The sequence below is a fragment of the Silurus aristotelis genome, assembly GCF_946808225.1.
Source record: "Silurus aristotelis genome assembly, chromosome: 15".
NCBI lineage: Eukaryota > Metazoa > Chordata > Actinopteri > Siluriformes > Siluridae > Silurus > Silurus aristotelis.
The window spans coordinates 24,843,500-24,862,601 of record NC_139588.1 but is presented as its reverse complement, the minus strand read 5'-3'; the positions used below and the strand labels follow the sequence as shown (position 1 = coordinate 24,862,601).

Sequence of the window (19,102 nt, the reverse complement as noted above, 5' to 3'; positions counted from 1 at the left end):
TCATTCCTTCTGGTTTCCTGTTCAAATGAAGCTCCTTTTGTTTTGTTGTTTTTCCTTTGCCACAGTTTGACCCTGAAGGTCTGACTCACATGGTCTCCTCATTATAGTAGATGTTGAAATCATCTGTGACCTGAACTCTGAGAAGCTCTTATGTAAATCAGGTTTTGTGATTGTGGGAATTGTAATAAAGTTCTCCTCTGCAGCAGAAGTAGCTCTCGCTCATCCTTCCCTGAGGTCTTCAAAGCCTGTTTCATCCTAGCGTCTGAAGATTGTGGAGAGTGCACTTTTAGACTTGTTGAGGAGATGTTTGGATTGACGGAGCTTCATTTATTAAAGTAATGATGGATTTTTTCTTCACTCAGTGTTTCTGTTCATCATATGGATTTGTACAGTATTTATACTCATATAGACTCTGTCTGTGTGTGTGTGTGTGTGTGTGTGTGTGTGTGTGTGTGTGTGTGTGTGTTGACCTTGTCTGAGCTCCTGGTTCTCCAGCACGTTGTAAGAGGAGTATTTCTCCACTCCATGCATCCTGAGGATCTGCACTACGGCATTGCTGAAACCGCACATGGGCTGCGCCGGAGTTCCCTTCATGAACACCACCACCTTGTCCTTCCTCACGATCTGCTCCAGGTTCTTCAGCACTTCCTCTGAGGACGAGGAGGACATCCAGCGGGCGCCCGCAGCCCGCGCCGTGTGTCTCAGTATGCTGTTCATGACGCTGTTCATCTTCCCTACACGCGGCGTAAACTGGAGAACTTCAGCGGAACCTGGATCTTCAGGGTGGGATCTTTTCCTCTCCTTCTCCTGACTCCGGATACACAGACTCCATCAAGCTCCGCCCTTAAACACGTAAAACACATCTGATTGGCTGGCCGAGCGCGGCGCTTAGTTCTTATTAGCTGACCGCAAAGTCAATCATATCGAGACCGGCCCTGTTTCTCGATTAGCACGAGGCTAATATCCCGTTTTACCGAATTTATTAAGTTTTTATAGCATTTAACATTTATTTAAAATTTTTAATGTTGTAAATGTACAAATGTCAGCATATTTTAACTAAACTAACCCCATTGATAAAAAAATACACATAAAATTGGACAGATTAAAATTTCACTTCCGGTTCAGCTTCTGTTTCTTCCGGGTTAGTTTACCTCTAATATAAGCGCGTCTATGATGTGGAGTTGTAAAGGTATTTACTTTAATTTACTGCTTTATTTTTACATTTTATATTTTTTATATATTAATATAATTTTTAAATATAAATATTCGGAGTTTCAGCTGCAGTGCTGCGTTATTTTTATATAAACACTCAGTGTACCTGCACTGTGTTTATTAGATTTTACTCAGAATTTATATTTAATTTAATCTTTAAATTAATAAATAATTTTATGCATGTATCATATTTAATTAGTAAAAGAAAATTAAATAAAACAAACATACTGTACTTCCATAAACAGAAAAACATAAATCAGATAATTACAGAAAACAAATCAATTATTATTAAATATTAAGTGTGTGTGTGTGTGTGTGTGTGTGTGTGTGTGTGTGTGTGTGTGTGTGTGGTGAGGGGTGTGTGTGTGTGTGTGTGTGTGTGTGTGTGTGTGTGTGTGTGTGTGGTGAGGGGTGTGTGTGTGTGTGTGTGTGTGTGTGTGTGTGTGTGTGGTGAGGGGTGTGTGTGTGTGTGTGTGTGTGTGTGTGTGTGGTGAGGGGTGTGTGTGTGTGTGTGTGTGTGTGTGTGTGTGTGTGTGTGTGTGTGGTGAGGGGTGTGTGTGGTGAGGGGTGTGTGTGTGTGTGTGTGTGTGTGTGTGTGTGTGTGTGTGTGTGTGTGTGTGTGTGTGTGTGTAAATATTTATGGTGTGTGCATGTGTGTGTGTGTGTGTGTGGGGGGGGGGGGGTTTGATCCTGGGAGGGGTGTATCCTCGCAGGTCCTGCGTGTTGTCGGGTCCTGCCCTGTGGCTGTGACCCTGCAGGTCTGCGCAGAAGAAGAGAAGATGAAAAGGCGGAGCTCCTGAGTTCTGGAGTTTCTGTGCGATGTTCTTCTGACACTCAGAACCCTGTGTGTTCCCCGGAGGTGATGGATCTCCTCATACCATCACTCATCTACACACAGGCACAGAAACACACTGCAGTCAGATATTACCTGGGAGGACAAGATCTCCTCTCAGTTACTGAAGCACTGACACACACACACACACACACACACACACACACACACACACACACACACACAGTGTGTTAGAAGGTGTATCTGTGTGGGATGGAATGGTGTGTGTTTGTGTCAGGTACTGATGGAGAAGCTGCTGCTGATTTATAGTTTCACCTCCTGGTGTCTCGCTGCTTGTGTTTCCTCCTGCAGTGAACATCGAGTGTAATTCTCCAGAAAAGACATCATGGAACACAGCATGAAGACCGTGTGTGTGTGTGTGTGTGTGTGTGTGTGTGTGTGTGTGGGTGGGTGCAGCTGATGGAAGGAAGATGTGACTGTTTTGCTTCTTTGTAATGGAGAACAATGAGAGGAATGGTTCCTGGTCATGGGATGTGTTTTCACTTTGTTCAGACTAAAATAAATCTGAAAGGAAACGAGGCTCCTGGAGTCTGTTGGTGTTTTGAAGTCCTCTCTGGAAAGATGAAATCTTCTAGAGGACACTGCTCTTGGGGAACATGTTACCATAAAGGGGTCTGTAACAGCCTAGAGCATCAGCTTTCCTTCTTCTCCTTGTGTATCTCGGTAAGAACTCTTTCCAGGTAAGCCATGTCCATGCACCTGCTCATCCACATGATGTAAAAGAAAAGATCAGACCTTTGTGTTTCTTCATGGTTCTCATACTCAACAAGCTGTGCTACTCTGTGGGTTCTGACTCTTTTCTATCAGAACCAGCATCAATCATTGGATTGGACCAGACAGACCAGTCTTCTCTCCTCCAGCATCCATGACCCTGTCACTGGTTTCAGTTTTTTTCCTTGCAGCACTTGTAGGTACTAAACCCCCAAACACCCGCTGCTTTAGACGTGCTGACCCAGACGTCTAGACTCTCACACCATGGCCTTACACTTGCCCATTTTTGCTGTTTTCAACACATCACCTTCCAAAACTGACCATTTTTTTGCAGCTTATTAAATTGCACCCCCTACAGGAGCCCCTGTAACGATGTAATCAAGGTTCCTCACGACACCGGGGCATGATGGGGTATTTTCTTTCTGCACTGCTTTGATTAAGATTAAGACTGGATCCTCTATGTTCAGCGTTTCTTCTGCTGGAAAGAGAGCCGTGGTGATGTCACATCCTGTTTCATGCTAATAAAGAATCCAAATTGCACTGTGTCAGTAGTAAGTTTATTTTTCTGTATCTCCCCCTATTGGACAAACAGCAATATGTTCTCTCTCTGTCTTCAGTCTACAGGATGATTTTAATTTGACATCTTCTCTAGTGTTGACCCTTTTCAGGGTTCCACAACTAAAAGTGCTCCTGGATTCTGCCCCTCAGAGGTCAGGGGCAAGTAGCAGGCCAGTTTATAGCCACACACACACACACACTGCTTTGTGGAATTCTTCAGTGTGTCATGATGACATTGTCTCAGCAATACACTTAGAGCTTCTGCTTTCTGAATGTCTGAGTCAAGACCCTAGAAGTGGCCTATAGGTCTGTTCCAGAACCGGTTCTAAATAAAGGCTCTGATTCTGACCCTCTACTATGCTACATTAAGGTTCTCAGCTGTGAAGTTTTGCCAGGTGATTCTCCTCCTTCAGAACCAGATCCGATCCGGTCAGAACCCGATCACGTGGCAAGAAGGTTCCAGAGAAACGTGGCTGTATTTCTGAGTCACTAAGGGGTGGTTTTATGGGTGTTTCACACGGAGGAGGTGAAGTCCAGGAGATTCTCATGATTCAACTCTGACTTCATTTAAAAAATAAATAAATAAATAAAACAAGCAGCAGGTTTTTGTTGTAGGTTCATGAAACAGCACTTTGACTCCACATTGATCCAAAGCATAAAAAAAAAAAATCCATGTTGATGAATCATCAGGACTCTGCAGACACGCCCCCATAAGTCTAAACTCCACACCGTCACATCAACAACTCCAACATGCAGAATTACATTTCAAGTTTTATTACATTTATTTAACAATATAGAATCTTATTTCAGCTCTATAGACTATTGTGTGGTCCAGGAAGAGATGGAGATATGAAGATAGTCAACAAGTAACTTTCAGGAGAAAAAAAGGCTACAATTTATTATAAAATTAAATATTTTATTATAATTAAAGTCGTATTAAAGAAACGTCTGCCCTGATACTGTAGTCTGGGGTTCAGTAGAACATCACTGATTTCTCAGAAAAAAAAAAGCTTTTCTGCAGTTTGGAGTTCGCTCGGTCGGTCAGGGTCGGAGAGATCGATAGCTTTCAACAGGAAAACAAATACCGAGTGGAGTTTGGATGTTTGCGGAGACGTGAACGTTTTACAATTTTACCTGAATCTTGGTGCAAAATGTCTGCAAAACAGCGAGAGTGCAAACGTGCAGAACAATCGCTTTCTAAAATCCACATGAGGATCAGTCATGAGTGTATACTAAACTCCTCACTTTAGCGGCTACACACACTTACACAATGCAGCTGAATTTTTCATCCAGATGTGGTTCTTCCTCAATCACAAAGTTGGAGGCACACAATTGTATCGAACATCTTTGGATTTAAGATCATAACATTTTTTTCTTCACTTGAACTACTAAACCCAAACTTGTTCCAGCATGACAATGCCCCTGTGCACAAAGCAGCTCCATGAAGATCTGCTTTCCATAGGTTGGAGTAGAAGATCTCCTGCTGTAGAGCTATAAACCCTACTGAACACCTTTGGGGTGAATGTGAACACTGACTGCACCCCAGGAACCTCCTCACCTTCTCACCTACATCACTACCTGACTTGACTAACACCCTTGTAGCTGAATGTATCTCCACACAGTCTAGTGGAACATCTTCCCAGAAGTGTATAAATACAGTATATAATAAACAGAGAGAAACCTGCTGCAAGGTTCAGATTTCCAGACTATGGATTAGATTTAAACTGTAAACTTTAGGAGGATATGGGTTCTCTGATGGAAAGGTTCAGATTAGCTTCAGTATGAGTGATGATGTTTAGCACAATCTCCCTGAGGTTACAGTCAGCTGTTTTCAGGGTCTTGCAACCAATGATACCAGTCCATATTCTCCTTCCCTCCAACTTTCTGTTCTGATATTAGTACACATAAAAAACACAATTTCCACATCTGCTTGCTCTATTCGTTTATTTCTAGCACTGATGATGACTTTCTAAATGAACATACTGACCTGCAGAGAAGCCTACGATTCAACAGGTGTCATCATCGTACAGTCCATTTCTTCTTCTTCTTCTTCTTCTTCTTTCAGCTGCTCACGTCAGGGGTCTCCACAGTCTCCATACTACTGTCCTCTACATCTGCCTCTTTCACACAAACTACCTGCATGTCTTCTCTCACCACATCCATAAACCTCCTCCTTGGTCCTCTTTTCCTCCTTCCTGGTGTCTCTATCCTCAGCATTCTCCTACTGATATACCCCATGTCCCTCCTCTGCACATGTCCAAACCATCTCAATCTCACCTCCCTCACCTTGTTTCCAAAATGTCCTACATGTGCTGTCCCTCTAATAAACTAATTTTTAATCCTGTCCATTGTCATCACTCCCAACGAACATCTCAACATCTTCAGCTCTGCTACCTCCAGCTCCACCTCCTGTCTTTTACTCAATGCCACTGTCTCTAATCCATACAACATCTCAGGTCTCACCACAGTCCTATAAACTTTCCCTTTCACTCTCACAGATACTCTTCTATCACAAATCACTCCTGCTATCACTCTTCTCCACCCACTCCACCCTGCCTGCACTCTTTTCTTCACTTCTCTAACACACTCTCCATTACTTTACACTGTTGACCCCAGGTACCTGAACTCCTCCACCTTCTCCACCTCTTCTCTCAGCCTGGCTTTTACTACTCTTTCCCATAACTTCAAGGTGGGACTTATCACAGATAAGGGCATCTGCCAAAAATGCCATAAATGTTATCAGTAGAAGGTCTACATTCTTCATCTAGTCTGGAATGTAAAAAGAACATCTATGAGGTACAGTCAGGAGTCAGTTCTTTTAATTTAATAAGTATTTTGATACATTTTGATAAAGTTAATAATTTTTTTTCTAAAATGGTATTTTTTTATTTTTAAGTTGATACAGAACTGATGTACGTGAGTTCTGTCCATCCTGTCTTTTCTATATTTATATAAATGTATATCAGGTTTATATCATGCAGTAAATGAAGTGTGATGAAGGTGGTGAGGGTTCAGCTTGTGCCTGTATGCAGTAGAGTACGAGGAAATTATTCCCATTTATATTCCTTTTCAGAGTATTATTATGGTATGTAATGTGTGGATACGGAGGAGGAGGAGGAGGAGGAGGAGGAGATTGAGAAGAGCAGGTCATTCTGTGGATGAGATGAAATCTCCTGACTCAGCTGTACAGATGATGCAATGTTAGCGAGCTGGTTAATGTGTAATGGCTGATGTGGAGCTGATGGTGAGGATATAAACTGGAGTAGATCCACACCGAGCCTCTCCTATTGGACAGGACACGGGCGGTGAGTAGAGCAGTGGAGAAGAAGATCTGATCTTGTGTATGGGTTTCAGGATTAAGGCTTGTAGGAAACATCAGGAATGTTAGCCTAGGCTGTGTATGCATGTGTGCACATTGTTCATATACGTATCAGATTCTATTGCTCGGGGGTTTATTGGACACACAGTGTTTCTACTGCATGTGATTGTGCTAAACGATGACTGAATTTCAGAATCAGGTCTAGATCCTGATTCTGGTCCTGTTTATACAGGTTTATTGTAGGTTCTCTGACATTCTAAACTTTAACAGCATCTCAGAGGAACCCTGTGGAATCTCTGCAGTATTACTTTAAAATTTCTCAGCTGATAGAATGAAGAGTAGAACATTCATCCTCTAAACTGCATTTCATCCCTCTGTCTGTGTTTAGCTGGTACAATGTGGAGAAAGATCCAGTGCTGTTTGACCTTTGCCCTCCTGCTGATGGTGGTCTTGACTGACCACCATGAGGGCCATGACCATGAAAAACATTCCTCAGATCATCACCACCATCTCCACCACGGCAAGGATGAACCCCATCCGAGTCACAGTGGAATTGATGAATCCTGCCACAAACTTTCATCCCACAACGCCGACTTCGCCTTCACTCTGTACAGTAAACTCAACAGCCAAGCTGACGCCAAAGGCAAGAACATCTTCTTCTCTCCACTGAGCATCTCCATGGCTCTGTCCATGCTGGCTGTGGGTGCTAAAGGTGAGACCCACTCACAGATCTTCAGCACTCTGGGCTACAGTTCCCTCACCGAGGATCAGGTCAATGAAGCCTATGAGCACCTGATGCACATGCTGGACCACAGCAAGGAGGCCATGCTCCTGGAGACAGGAGGCGGTCTGGCTGTCAGAGAAGGGTTCAAACCAGTTGACAAGTTTCTGAAGGATCTTCAGCACTTCTACAATGGAGAGGCCTTCACTGTTGACTTTTCCAAACCCGAAGTTGCTGTCGAAGAGGTCAACAAGTTTATCGCAAAGAAGACCAAGGACACCATCACTGACATGGTCAAGAGCCTGGATGCAGACACCATCATGGTGCTCATCAACTACATCTATTTCCGAGGTATTTTCCAGCAAATAATTTTGATTTTCTTCCTTCAGTTTCTGCTCAAATTCCAAACCATCCTCCTTTGAATCCTCGTAGGTAAATGGGAGAAACCGTTTGAGGTTGAACACACACACAAAGCTGACTTCCATGTGGATGAGAACACCAAGGTGTCTGTGGACATGATGAAGAGAACTGGACGTTATGAATTCTTCCATGACTGGGACAACTTCTTCTCTGTCATCATGCTGCCCTACAAAGGCAACACCTCCATGATGATCGTTCTGCCCAATGAGGGGAAAATGGAGGAGGTGGAGAAGAAACTCTCCAAGGAAGTCCTCAAGTCCTGGCATGACAAACTAACCAGAAGGTAAAAACACAAAACATTTTCTTTCTTCAAACATCTTAATATTCCACCATTCTCATGTATTATTTCTGTTCTTCAGCTCTGTGGATCTTTTCATGCCCAAGTTCTCCATCTCTGCCTCCTCCTGCCTTGGTGAAATTCTGAAGGAACTGGGAATGGTTGATGCATTCTCTGACAAAGCAGACTTTTCAGGGATGAGTGAGGAGACCAAACTAAGGGCTTCTAAGGTATGTTGAGAAATCTGAAGGTTCATTTTAAGTAATTCTTGAGATGATTATGCTTGAACTTTCTGAAATTCCTCCATAGGTTCTCCACCAGGCAGTCCTCAAAGTTGATGAGAAAGGAACCGAAGCATCTGCCGCCACCACTATTGAAATCCTGCCTATGTCCCTGCCAAACTCCATGAACCTCAACAGACCCTTCCTGGTCTTCATTGTGGAGGACAGCACTAAGAGCATACTGTTCATGGGCAAGATCAACAACCCTGCTGAGCAATAACACCCAGATCCTGTCTAATGGAGAACCTGATTATGGTTGAAGAGCAGATGCAAACAGCAGTTTCTTTTCAGGATTGGACCTGCAGAAATACACCACAGCTGCTCTCAGGTGCACCGTGAACCTCGTGGTACGAACAACAAGAGAAGAAGAACATGAGTTTTTTTATCCTGATGTTCCTGATTACAGATTTATTCAAACTTGCCTGTATGAATTCCAATAAACCGAATCTCAAATCACAGCGACTGATGGTTCACTTTGTAATGGAAGGTTTTATTTGCATTTGTACCCAGCGAGAGAAACCCTCCTGAGGTGTGTGATATCACCCATGACATCAAACATCTCACCTAGTTCTCAATAAATAGGAATTCCTCCGCACACACACTGGTTTCTTTAAAAAAAATATTTATATAATATATATGTCTTTATGATGTTTAATCTGAATTATAAACAGAACTGTACTGTTCCTGCTGCTGTTTTCTGTAATAATCATGAAATGGGTCAGAACCAGGAGCCCTGTATAACCCTGTATTCAAGGCATTGGGAACCAATGGGGTGGTAAGTGGTAGCTCAGGGGTAAAACCCAAGCGGTGAGATCCAATCAGAGCACCACTGCGGCTAAACTCTTGAGCAATTAGTTGCATAAATAATCTACCAAATGGTTTAAATGGATGTTTTCTGATCTCCTGGACAGAGGAGGTTTTGGGATAGACCAGGTTCCTGTTTATGCCTTGTCAAAGCTGCCAGCTGCTATGGTCACCTTCTGAACAATTTAAATCCTAACTCAGTGGTTACGATGGGAGGATTATGATCAAAGCCCTGATCCCTCACCTGCTCAGATGTTTATGTGAGATAAATGTAGATCACTATGAATAAGGGCATCTGCTGAGTGCAGTAAATGTAATTTGGGTATAGGATGAAGAACGGTGCTTTATACTGCTCACAGTGATGATAGGAAGCTGGGGTCAGAGCACAGGCTCAGCCATAATACAGCACCCCTGGAGCACAGAGGGTTAAGGGCCTTGCTCAGGGGCCCCAAGAGTGGCCGCTTGGCAATACCTGGGTTTGATCCACAGACCTTCAGATCAGGAAACACAGAGCTTCAATCACTGAGCTTCAACCTTCATTCTAACTATGTAAATGATGTGTACAGTTATATTAATAAGCATGTCGTGTTAAGATCAATGCAAGAATCCATCATCAGTCTCGCCATGTTTATCATGCAGCAGTTCCACTACAACCAAATATATTTACTGTGATGTAAGAAAAAGCACATCAGCAGGATTTTTTGAACTTCATAAGCTATGAATATTCTGTACTTCACAACACTTCAGCTCTGGTTAAGAAGGCACAACAACACCTGTACATCTTGAGGAGTCTTAAGAAAGCTCATCTGTCCCCAGGAATTTGAACGGGTTTTTACTGCTGCATCATCGAGAGCATCCTGACCAACTCCATCACTGTTTGTTACGGAGGCTCCACTGTGTGTGAACGTAAACCCCTGCAAAGGCTGGTCAAAATCACCCAATGCATCACCGGCACCCAACTACCTGCCATTGAACACCTTCACCACAGCGGATGTCTGTGTAGAGCTCACAACATTATCAAGGACTCTTTACATCCCAGTCACAAACTGTTTAACCTCCTTTCATCCAGAACCAGCAGGTTCAGGGAAGGCTTTTTTCCATCCACCATTACCATCACCTTCAACATTACCATCACCTTCACACTACTGAACTCTACACAACACCATATAAACAATATAAATTACTGTATAAACACTATATAAACACTGTATAAACACTGTATAAACACACAGTATAAATTACTGTATAAACACTGTATAAATCACTGTATAAACACTATAAAAAACATGGTATAAACACTGTATAAACACACAGTATAAATTACTGTATAAACACTGTATAAACACTATAAAAACACTGTATAAACACTGTATAAACACACAGTATAAATTACTGTATAAACACTATAAAAACATGGTATAAACACTGTATAAACACACAGTATAAATTACTGTATAAACACTGTATAAACACTATAAAAACACTGTATAAACACTGTATAAACACACAGTATAAATTACTGTATAAACACTGTATAAACACTATAAAAACACTGTATAAACACTGTATAAACACACAGTATAAATTACTGTATAAACACTATAAAAACATGGTATAAACACTGTATAAACACACAGTATAAATTACTGTATAAACACTGTATAAACACTATAAAAACACTGTATAAACACACAGTATAAATTACTGTATAAACACTGTATAAACACTATAAAAACACTGTATAAACACTGTATAAACACACAGTATAAATTACTGTATAAACACTATAAAAACATGGTATGAACACTGTATAAACACACAGTATAAATTACTGTATAAACACTATAAAAACACTGTATAAACACTGTATAAACACACAGTATAAATTGCTGTATAAACACTATAAAAACAATGTATAAACACTGTGTAAACACACAGTATAAATTACTGTATAAACACTGTATAAACACACAGTATAAATTGCTGTATAAACACTATATAAACACTGTATAAACACACAGTATAAATTACTGTATAAACACTGTATAAACACTATAAAAACAATGTATAAACACTATAAAAACATGGTATAAACACTGTATAAACACACAGTATAAATTACTGTATAAACACTGTATAAATCACTGTATAAACACTATAAAAACATGGTATAAACACTGTATAAACACACAGTATAAATTACTGTATAAACACTGTATAAACACTATAAAAACATGGTATAAACACTGTATAAACACACAGTATAAATTACTGTATAAACACTATAAAAACACAATATAAATTACTGTATAAACACTGTATAAACACTGTATAAACACTATAAAAACATGGTATAAACACTATATAAACACACAGTATAAATTACTGTATAAACACTATAAAAACACTGTATAAACACTGTATAAACACACAGTATAAATTACTGTATAAACACTGTATAAACACTATAAAAACACTGTATAAACACTGTATAAACACACAGTATAAATTACTGTATAAACACTATAAAAACATGGTATGAACACTGTATAAACACACAGTATAAATTACTGTATAAACACTGTATAAACACTATAAAACACTGTATAAACACTGTATAAACACACAGTATAAATTGCTGTATAAACACTATATAAACACTGTATAAACACACAGTATAAATTACTGTATAAACACTGTATAAACACTATAAAAACACTGTATAAACACTATAAAAACATGGTATAAACACTGTATAAACACACAGTATAAATTACTGTATAAACACTGTATAAATAACTGTATAAACACTATAAAAACATGGTATAAACACTGTATAAACACACAGTATAAATTACTGTAAAAAAACACTGTATAAACACTATAAAAACATGGTATAAACACTGTATAAACACACAGTATAAATTACTGTATAAACACTATAAAAACACAATATAAATTACTGTATAAACACTGTATAAACACTGTATAAACACTATAAAAACATGGTATAAACACTATATAAACACACAGTATAAATTACTGTATAAACACTGTATAAATCACTGTATAAACACTATAAAAACATGGTATAAACACTGTATAAACACACAGTATAAATTACTGTATAAACACTGTATAAACACTATAAAAACACTGTATAAACACTGTATAAACACACAGTATAAATTACTGTATAAACACTATAAAAACATGGTATGAACACTGTATAAACACACAGTATAAATTACTGTATAAACACTATAAAAACACTGTATAAACACTGTATAAACACACAGTATAAATTGCTGTATAAACACTATAAAAACAATGTATAAACACTGTGTAAACACACAGTATAAATTACTGTATAAACACTGTATAAACACACAGTATAAATTGCTGTATAAACACTATATAAACACTGTATAAACACACAGTATAAATTACTGTATAAACACTGTATAAACACTATAAAAACAATGTATAAACACTATAAAAACATGGTATAAACACTGTATAAACACACAGTATAAATTACTGTATAAACACTGTATAAATCACTGTATAAACACTATAAAAACATGGTATAAACACTGTATAAACACACAGTATAAATTACTGTATAAACACTGTATAAACACTATAAAAACATGGTATAAACACTGTATAAACACACAGTATAAATTACTGTATAAACACTATAAAAACACAATATAAATTACTGTATAAACACTGTATAAACACTGTATAAACACTATAAAAACATGGTATAAACACTATATAAACACACAGTATAAATTACTGTATAAACACTATAAAAACACTGTATAAACACTGTATAAACACACAGTATAAATTACTGTATAAACACTGTATAAACACTATAAAAACACTGTATAAACACTGTATAAACACACAGTATAAATTACTGTATAAACACTATAAAAACATGGTATGAACACTGTATAAACACACAGTATAAATTACTGTATAAACACTGTATAAACACTATAAAACACTGTATAAACACTGTATAAACACACAGTATAAATTGCTGTATAAACACTATATAAACACTGTATAAACACACAGTATAAATTACTGTATAAACACTGTATAAACACTATAAAAACACTGTATAAACACTATAAAAACATGGTATAAACACTGTATAAACACACAGTATAAATTACTGTATAAACACTGTATAAATAACTGTATAAACACTATAAAAACATGGTATAAACACTGTATAAACACACAGTATAAATTACTGTAAAAAAACACTGTATAAACACTATAAAAACATGGTATAAACACTGTATAAACACACAGTATAAATTACTGTATAAACACTATAAAAACACAATATAAATTACTGTATAAACACTGTATAAACACTGTATAAACACTATAAAAACATGGTATAAACACTATATAAACACACAGTATAAATTACTGTATAAACACTGTATAAATCACTGTATAAACACTATAAAAACATGGTATAAACACTGTATAAACACACAGTATAAATTACTGTATAAACACTGTATAAACACTATAAAAACACTGTATAAACACTGTATAAACACACAGTATAAATTACTGTATAAACACTATAAAAACATGGTATAAACACTGTATAAACACACAGTATAAATTACTGTATAAACACTGTATAAACACTGTATAAACACTATAAAAACATGGTTTAAACACTGTATAAACACTGTATAAACACTGTATAAACACACAGTATAAATTACTGTATAAACACTATAAAAACACAATATAAATTACTGTATAAACACTGTATAAACACTGTATAAATCACTGTATAAACACTATAAAAACATGGTATAAACACTGTATAAACACACAGTATAAATTACTGTATAAACACTATAAAAACACTGTATAAACACTGTATAAACACTGTATAAACACACAGTATAAATTACTGTATAAACACTATAAAAACACAATATAAATTACTGTATAAACACTGTATAAATCACTGTATAAACACTATAAAAACACTGTATAAACACTGTATAAACACTGTATAAACACACAGTATAAATTACTGTATAAACACTATAAAAACACAATATAAATTACTGTATAAACACTGTATAAACACTGTATAAACACTGTATAAACACTATAAAAACACTGTATAAACACTGTATAAACACTGTATAAACACTGTATAAACACACAGTATAAATTACTGTATAAACACTATAAAAACATGGTATAAACACTGTATAAACACACAGTATAAATTACTGTATAAACACTATAAAAACACTGTATAAACACTGTATAAACACTGTATAAACACTTTATAAACACACAGTATAAATTACTGTATAAACACTATAAAAACACAATATAAATTACTGTATAAACACTGTATAAACACTGTATAAATCACTGTATAAACACTATAAAAACACTGTATAAACACTGTATAAACACTGTATAAACACACAGTATAAATTACTGTATAAACACTATAAAAACACAATATAAATTACTGTATAAACACTGTATAAACACTGTATAAATCACTGTATAAACACTATAAAAACACTGTATAAACACTGTATAAACACTGTATAAACACTGTATAAACACACAGTATAAATTACTGTATAAACACTATAAAAACACAATATAAATTACTGTATAAACACTGTATAAACACTGTATAAATCACTGTATAAACAATATAAAAACACTGTATAAACACTGTATAAATCACTGTATAAACAATATAAAAACACTGTATAAACACTGTATAAACACTGTCTACACGTCTCTTCACTGTTATATATATTTATATTTATTCACTGTACTTATGTTTATATATATAATTTACATTAACATGCTGTACATGTGCTATATATTTATATATTTATCCGCTATTGTCACGATTGCTACTATCTGCACTTCTGTTAGCTGCTAAGCTGAATTTCAGTCCTGTGTACCTGCACTCCGCTATGATAATAAAGTTGTATCTATCTGTGTTTCACTCTGGACTCAGGACAGAAGTGTGTTTGTTCATCCTACAGGTCATGAGGGAGTTCAGTAATCAATAGCGGGGGCGATACGATACTCAGGCAAACACATGGCTTGAAAAGTACAAAAAGAGGCAAAGATCATTGTGAGGAAATGCCCAAAACAAGCGAACGGATCACACGAGGGGTCGTTTCTGAACATCTAGTAGACCTGAGACCTGATATAATTCATTTATAGATTCATGTATTTGATTTCTTGATTGCCAACATCAGCACATTTTATTAAAGCAGTTTATATCTGAGCTCACACTGTGGGAGTCCGTTGTGATTGCTGCTTGTCAGTTAGTATGAACTCCATCCCCATGGCACGCTGTAGGATCTGTTATTATAATATCAGACTGTACAACAGTCACAAACTCACAGACAGAAAAAGACTCGTCCAAAGTTTTACGTCTTTAATCCATGACACGTGCAGACCCGCGTTCTCTCGCTAAAGGTAGCAGCAGACAAAAATGATCTGTACTGTTCCTTTCGTTCATGAAACCTCGATAAAAAAAACATCATTCAAAATCACTCAATACGTTTCTCTTCTTGCTGAACTGTTCAGACATTTTCCCTGAGGTGGTTTGATCATGTGGTTTAATCAGGTTCTGTGCTCCTACTGGTTCTCGGGTTTTAAGATCTTTGTAGGAGAAGTTACACTGCAGGAAAGAGTCTGAAATCTTCTCACACTGCCAGAATTCACATCAGAGAAAAAAATGATCACAACGGCCATCTGATGATAAACACACCTGTGAACTACAGATTTTAGCCTCGGATGATAGGAATCTTTTCAAAATTTGTCTCAGACCAAATCATGGGCAAAATCGCACAGTAGTCCACCATGATGTGCATTAGCCTGGAGTTATCTGCGAGCTTTATCTCTATACATGTACAGGTGGGAGCAAGAACGTGGACATACTGAGAACTGCTTCTGGTGTTTTGCTGTTCTTCTTCTTCTTCTGATTGTAGGTTTGCTGGTCACTTATTTTAGTAAAGTTCTCATTTCTGTTTTCTGCTACATGAAATCTGCATGTAAAAGCATAAGAACAAACTTATATTGATTTTAAAGCTCATGGATGGTCCAGGTTAGAAGTTACAGTCCAATGGTTGGGAAGTGGAAATCCAGCATTTAAGATGTTGGACTTCTGATTGGAATATTTGAGCTGCCACTGCTGATGATAAGATTTAACATCACTCATCTCCATCCTTTTGTTTCCAGGATCTTTTTATTTATTAAACCTGATCCACTGGACTGAATTATGTACAGAGACTACGTTTCCCAGGATCCCACATCAAGTGGCGGTTCATTCCACCAGCTCAGTGCCTGAACAGAGAAGAGTCAGTAAGCGTGTCTTCCCCATACACTGAGGCCACGTCCACGTCCACATCAGGGTTTATGTTGAAAACGTGTATTTCTGTGTATATTGAAAATGGAGGCTATTATACATGATGCGTTTTAAGTGGTTGCCACGACGATTCAAAGAACTGGAATGCATTTTGTTTATATGTAATATAGAGATGTGAGCGTGCTCAGACGTTTCAGTGTGGATGAGCAACTTTTGAGAAACGACTGAAAACCAAAGTGTGGACGTGGAGCTTTTTAGACATAATTCCATTTTTAAATGTATCTGGATCAGTGTAGACGCAGCCTGCAGGCCCTAGTAGAGGACTGGAGTGAGTATGGTGCAGAGTGAGGTGAGAGAACTGCTCAGGTGTATGGGGATCTGCTCCATTTCTAGCTTTGTAGGTGAGCATCAGTGTTTTAAAATGTGATGGAGCAGCAGTGGGACGCCACTGGAGTTAATGTAGCGGTGGAGTAATTTAGGAGATAGTATGGAGGTTGAAAACAAGTTCTGGATCATTTGTAGAAGTCTTTCTCTGAATTTCTTTTGTACTTGTGCAATTCATCAAGTATTATCTGCATCTGCACCCACTTTCCTCACCATTAGGTGACAGTTTGTCTGCGGTTTCCTTTCCATGCTTACAGAGTTGCTCAGATCGCTCAGTCAGGGGTTTAATAAAAGATCTATCGCTCATAGAAAATTATCAGAGGCATCAACCAATCTCCAAAAGCATCCAGATCATTAACTGCTGCAGGACATGAGCAGAGTTTAACTGTCAGATCAAATCATATAAAAATGTGGGTAAATGTTTCAGAGGTTGAAAACTATATTTAGCATGAACAATACTGACATTGCTTGTCTTCACCCCTCACCACCAGCAGAGGTCACTCTGTAATTCCAAGATCAGTGGTCTTTTTCTGGAGTTTTGCCTTCATCCATCATGACTGTTTTGAGAGATTCTCTTGCAGCAGGTCTTTCATTTTTGAATTCTGTATTTACTCTGGTCCATTTCATTGGAATGCTAATCTTCATTCTTACTTTGAGGTTCGATCTAAAAGGACAAAAAGTTTTTGAAAGCATTTTCTGCATAAACATGTGCAAACAATAAGGTTTGTAGCTTTAAATTCCACCAGATCTTCCCATTTTTTCAGTCACGACGTTCTCAGAATGGAATCTACAAGCAGTTACTAGGTTCCTCAAGTCTTTCCAAAATCCCAGGCTGGCTCATGTTCTGTCTCCTGCAAACCTCTTAAAAAAAAATATATAAAAAAGGAAGAAAACAAATCGCAGATAAATGAAATCTTCTAATCAGCAGAGGTGATAAACACCTTTGCATTAAAAGCAAACACACAGTGAACAGTGTGGAGGTCTGAGTTACACTGCTTCACTTCCAGTTCACACAAAATCTTTAATAGATTTCTAGAGCAGATTTTCAGACTCCAAAATCTGTCCTTTTCTGTGGCCAGAAGCAATTGAATGTGTGTGTGAGCAGAACCTTAGTGTGGGTTTCTGCAGTAAAAGTACAATATATAAGATTTTATATACATACAGAGTACCTGAGATAATAGTGTATAAACACATTATTATTATATAATTATTATTATTATTATTATTATTATTATTATTATTATTATTATTATTATTATTATTATTATTATCTGTAATAAATGGACTTTCAGTGGCACCCAGATGAGGATGAGGTTCCCTCTTGAGTCTGGTTCCTCTCAAGGTTTCTTCCTTCTGCATCTTAGGGAGTTTTTCCTTCACCACAGTCTCCACCAACTTGTTCATCAGAGACAAACTTACACTTATAAACAACATCGTAATTTTTATCTCCACATTATCTGTGTAAAGCTGCTCTGAGACCATGTTCATTATTAAAAGATCAATACAAATAAACATGAACTGAACTGAATTGAATGAATGGGATCAGACGGAATCTACAGGGTAGAACAGAACTGCATGAGTACGGATTGGTACTGTATTATTTTGGACCAGTATGTAATTGGGTCAATACCAAACTACCAATAAGCTTCAGGACAAACGCCACTGTACTTGTGCAGTTTTATCTCTAAATACTTTGGTGTTGTAGTTAATTAGAAACTGCTGCTTGGTGTTTTCTGAACCTGAGTGATAGAGACATGGGGCAGGACCCTGATTTCTGCATCATAACAAACATAAAACATAAAAAATATGTTTTGAAGGTGTTTACAGTTCTTAATTTTTATAGATTTGCAGTTTCATACATTTTCCTTTTACTGTCAGGTGAACTTTTATACCTTTACATGAACATCATAAAATCATAAAATAAATATAAAGAATTTTTATAATATTTTTTTTATAAAATATTCTATATTTTGTTTTTATCCATGCTCTTTTTTTTTATTTATTTAACAAAAAAAGCGTTCTTTTCTCTGAGAGTCAAAAAGAATAAAACTTGTCTCAGGGGTGAAGGAGGCGAGTGCTGATGGATGTAAATGATCTTTCTACCGTAAAGCTCTGAGTATTAGAGTAAAGCTAAATGTTTAA

The 19,102-nt window shown here is 37.2% G+C and overlaps 2 protein-coding genes and 2 long non-coding RNA genes across 6 annotated transcripts in view; 2 read left to right on the top strand and 2 right to left on the bottom strand.

Moving 5' to 3' along the window:
- Positions 1–822, bottom strand: part of glrx5 (glutaredoxin 5 homolog) — a 4,646-nt gene extending 3,824 nt beyond the window's left edge. The window contains exon 1 of the mRNA XM_083562798.1: positions 471–822. Coding sequence (XP_083418924.1) covers positions 471–729 — 259 coding nt within the window. The 5' untranslated portion in view covers positions 730–822. The remainder of the gene's footprint in view (positions 1–470) is intronic.
- Positions 823–829: 7 nt separating this feature from the next.
- LOC310737995 lies at positions 830–3,316 on the top strand. Of its 3 annotated transcripts, XR_014536940.1 has the most exons (3): positions 1,938–2,071; positions 2,357–2,745; positions 2,873–3,316. It is a non-coding gene; the product is annotated as an uncharacterized lncRNA (long non-coding RNA). The 3 variants fall into 3 exon arrangements; XR_014536939.1 differs by lacking the exon at positions 1,938–2,071 and adding an exon at positions 830–1,189 and having other exon boundaries at positions 2,357–3,316; XR_014536941.1 differs by having other exon boundaries at positions 2,357–3,316.
- The window catches only part of LOC310737999, a 174,074-nt gene continuing 156,935 nt past the window's right edge, over positions 1,964–19,102 (bottom strand). Inside the window, exons 2-3 of the long non-coding RNA XR_014536943.1 lie at positions 5,322–5,435; positions 1,964–2,100 (exon numbers count right to left, since the gene is read on the bottom strand). This is a non-coding gene — a long non-coding RNA (uncharacterized lncRNA). The remainder of the gene's footprint in view (positions 2,101–5,321; positions 5,436–19,102) is intronic.
- LOC310737928 (alpha-1-antitrypsin homolog) lies at positions 6,500–8,808 on the top strand. Its single transcript, XM_083562702.1, has 5 exons — positions 6,500–6,639; positions 7,042–7,725; positions 7,807–8,077; positions 8,154–8,301; positions 8,381–8,808. The coding sequence occupies exons 2-5, from the start codon at positions 7,050–7,052 to the stop codon at positions 8,570–8,572; spliced, it is 1,287 nt and encodes a 428-aa protein (XP_083418828.1). The 5' UTR covers positions 6,500–6,639; positions 7,042–7,049; the 3' UTR covers positions 8,573–8,808.

What these genes read in the sequence shown, in the direction of transcription:
- LOC310737928 (XM_083562702.1), top strand. Translation starts at nt 7,050, where the DNA reads ATGTGGAGAAAGATCCAGTGCTGTTTGACCTTTGCCCTCCTGCTGATG. An exon ending in CATGACAAACTAACCAGAAG is followed by an intron (nt 8,078 to 8,153) that starts GTAAAAACACAA and finishes TCTGTTCTTCAG; the next exon opens with CTCTGTGGATCTTTTCATGC. An exon ending in CCAAACTAAGGGCTTCTAAG is followed by an intron (nt 8,302 to 8,380) that starts GTATGTTGAGAA and finishes ATTCCTCCATAG; the next exon opens with GTTCTCCACCAGGCAGTCCT.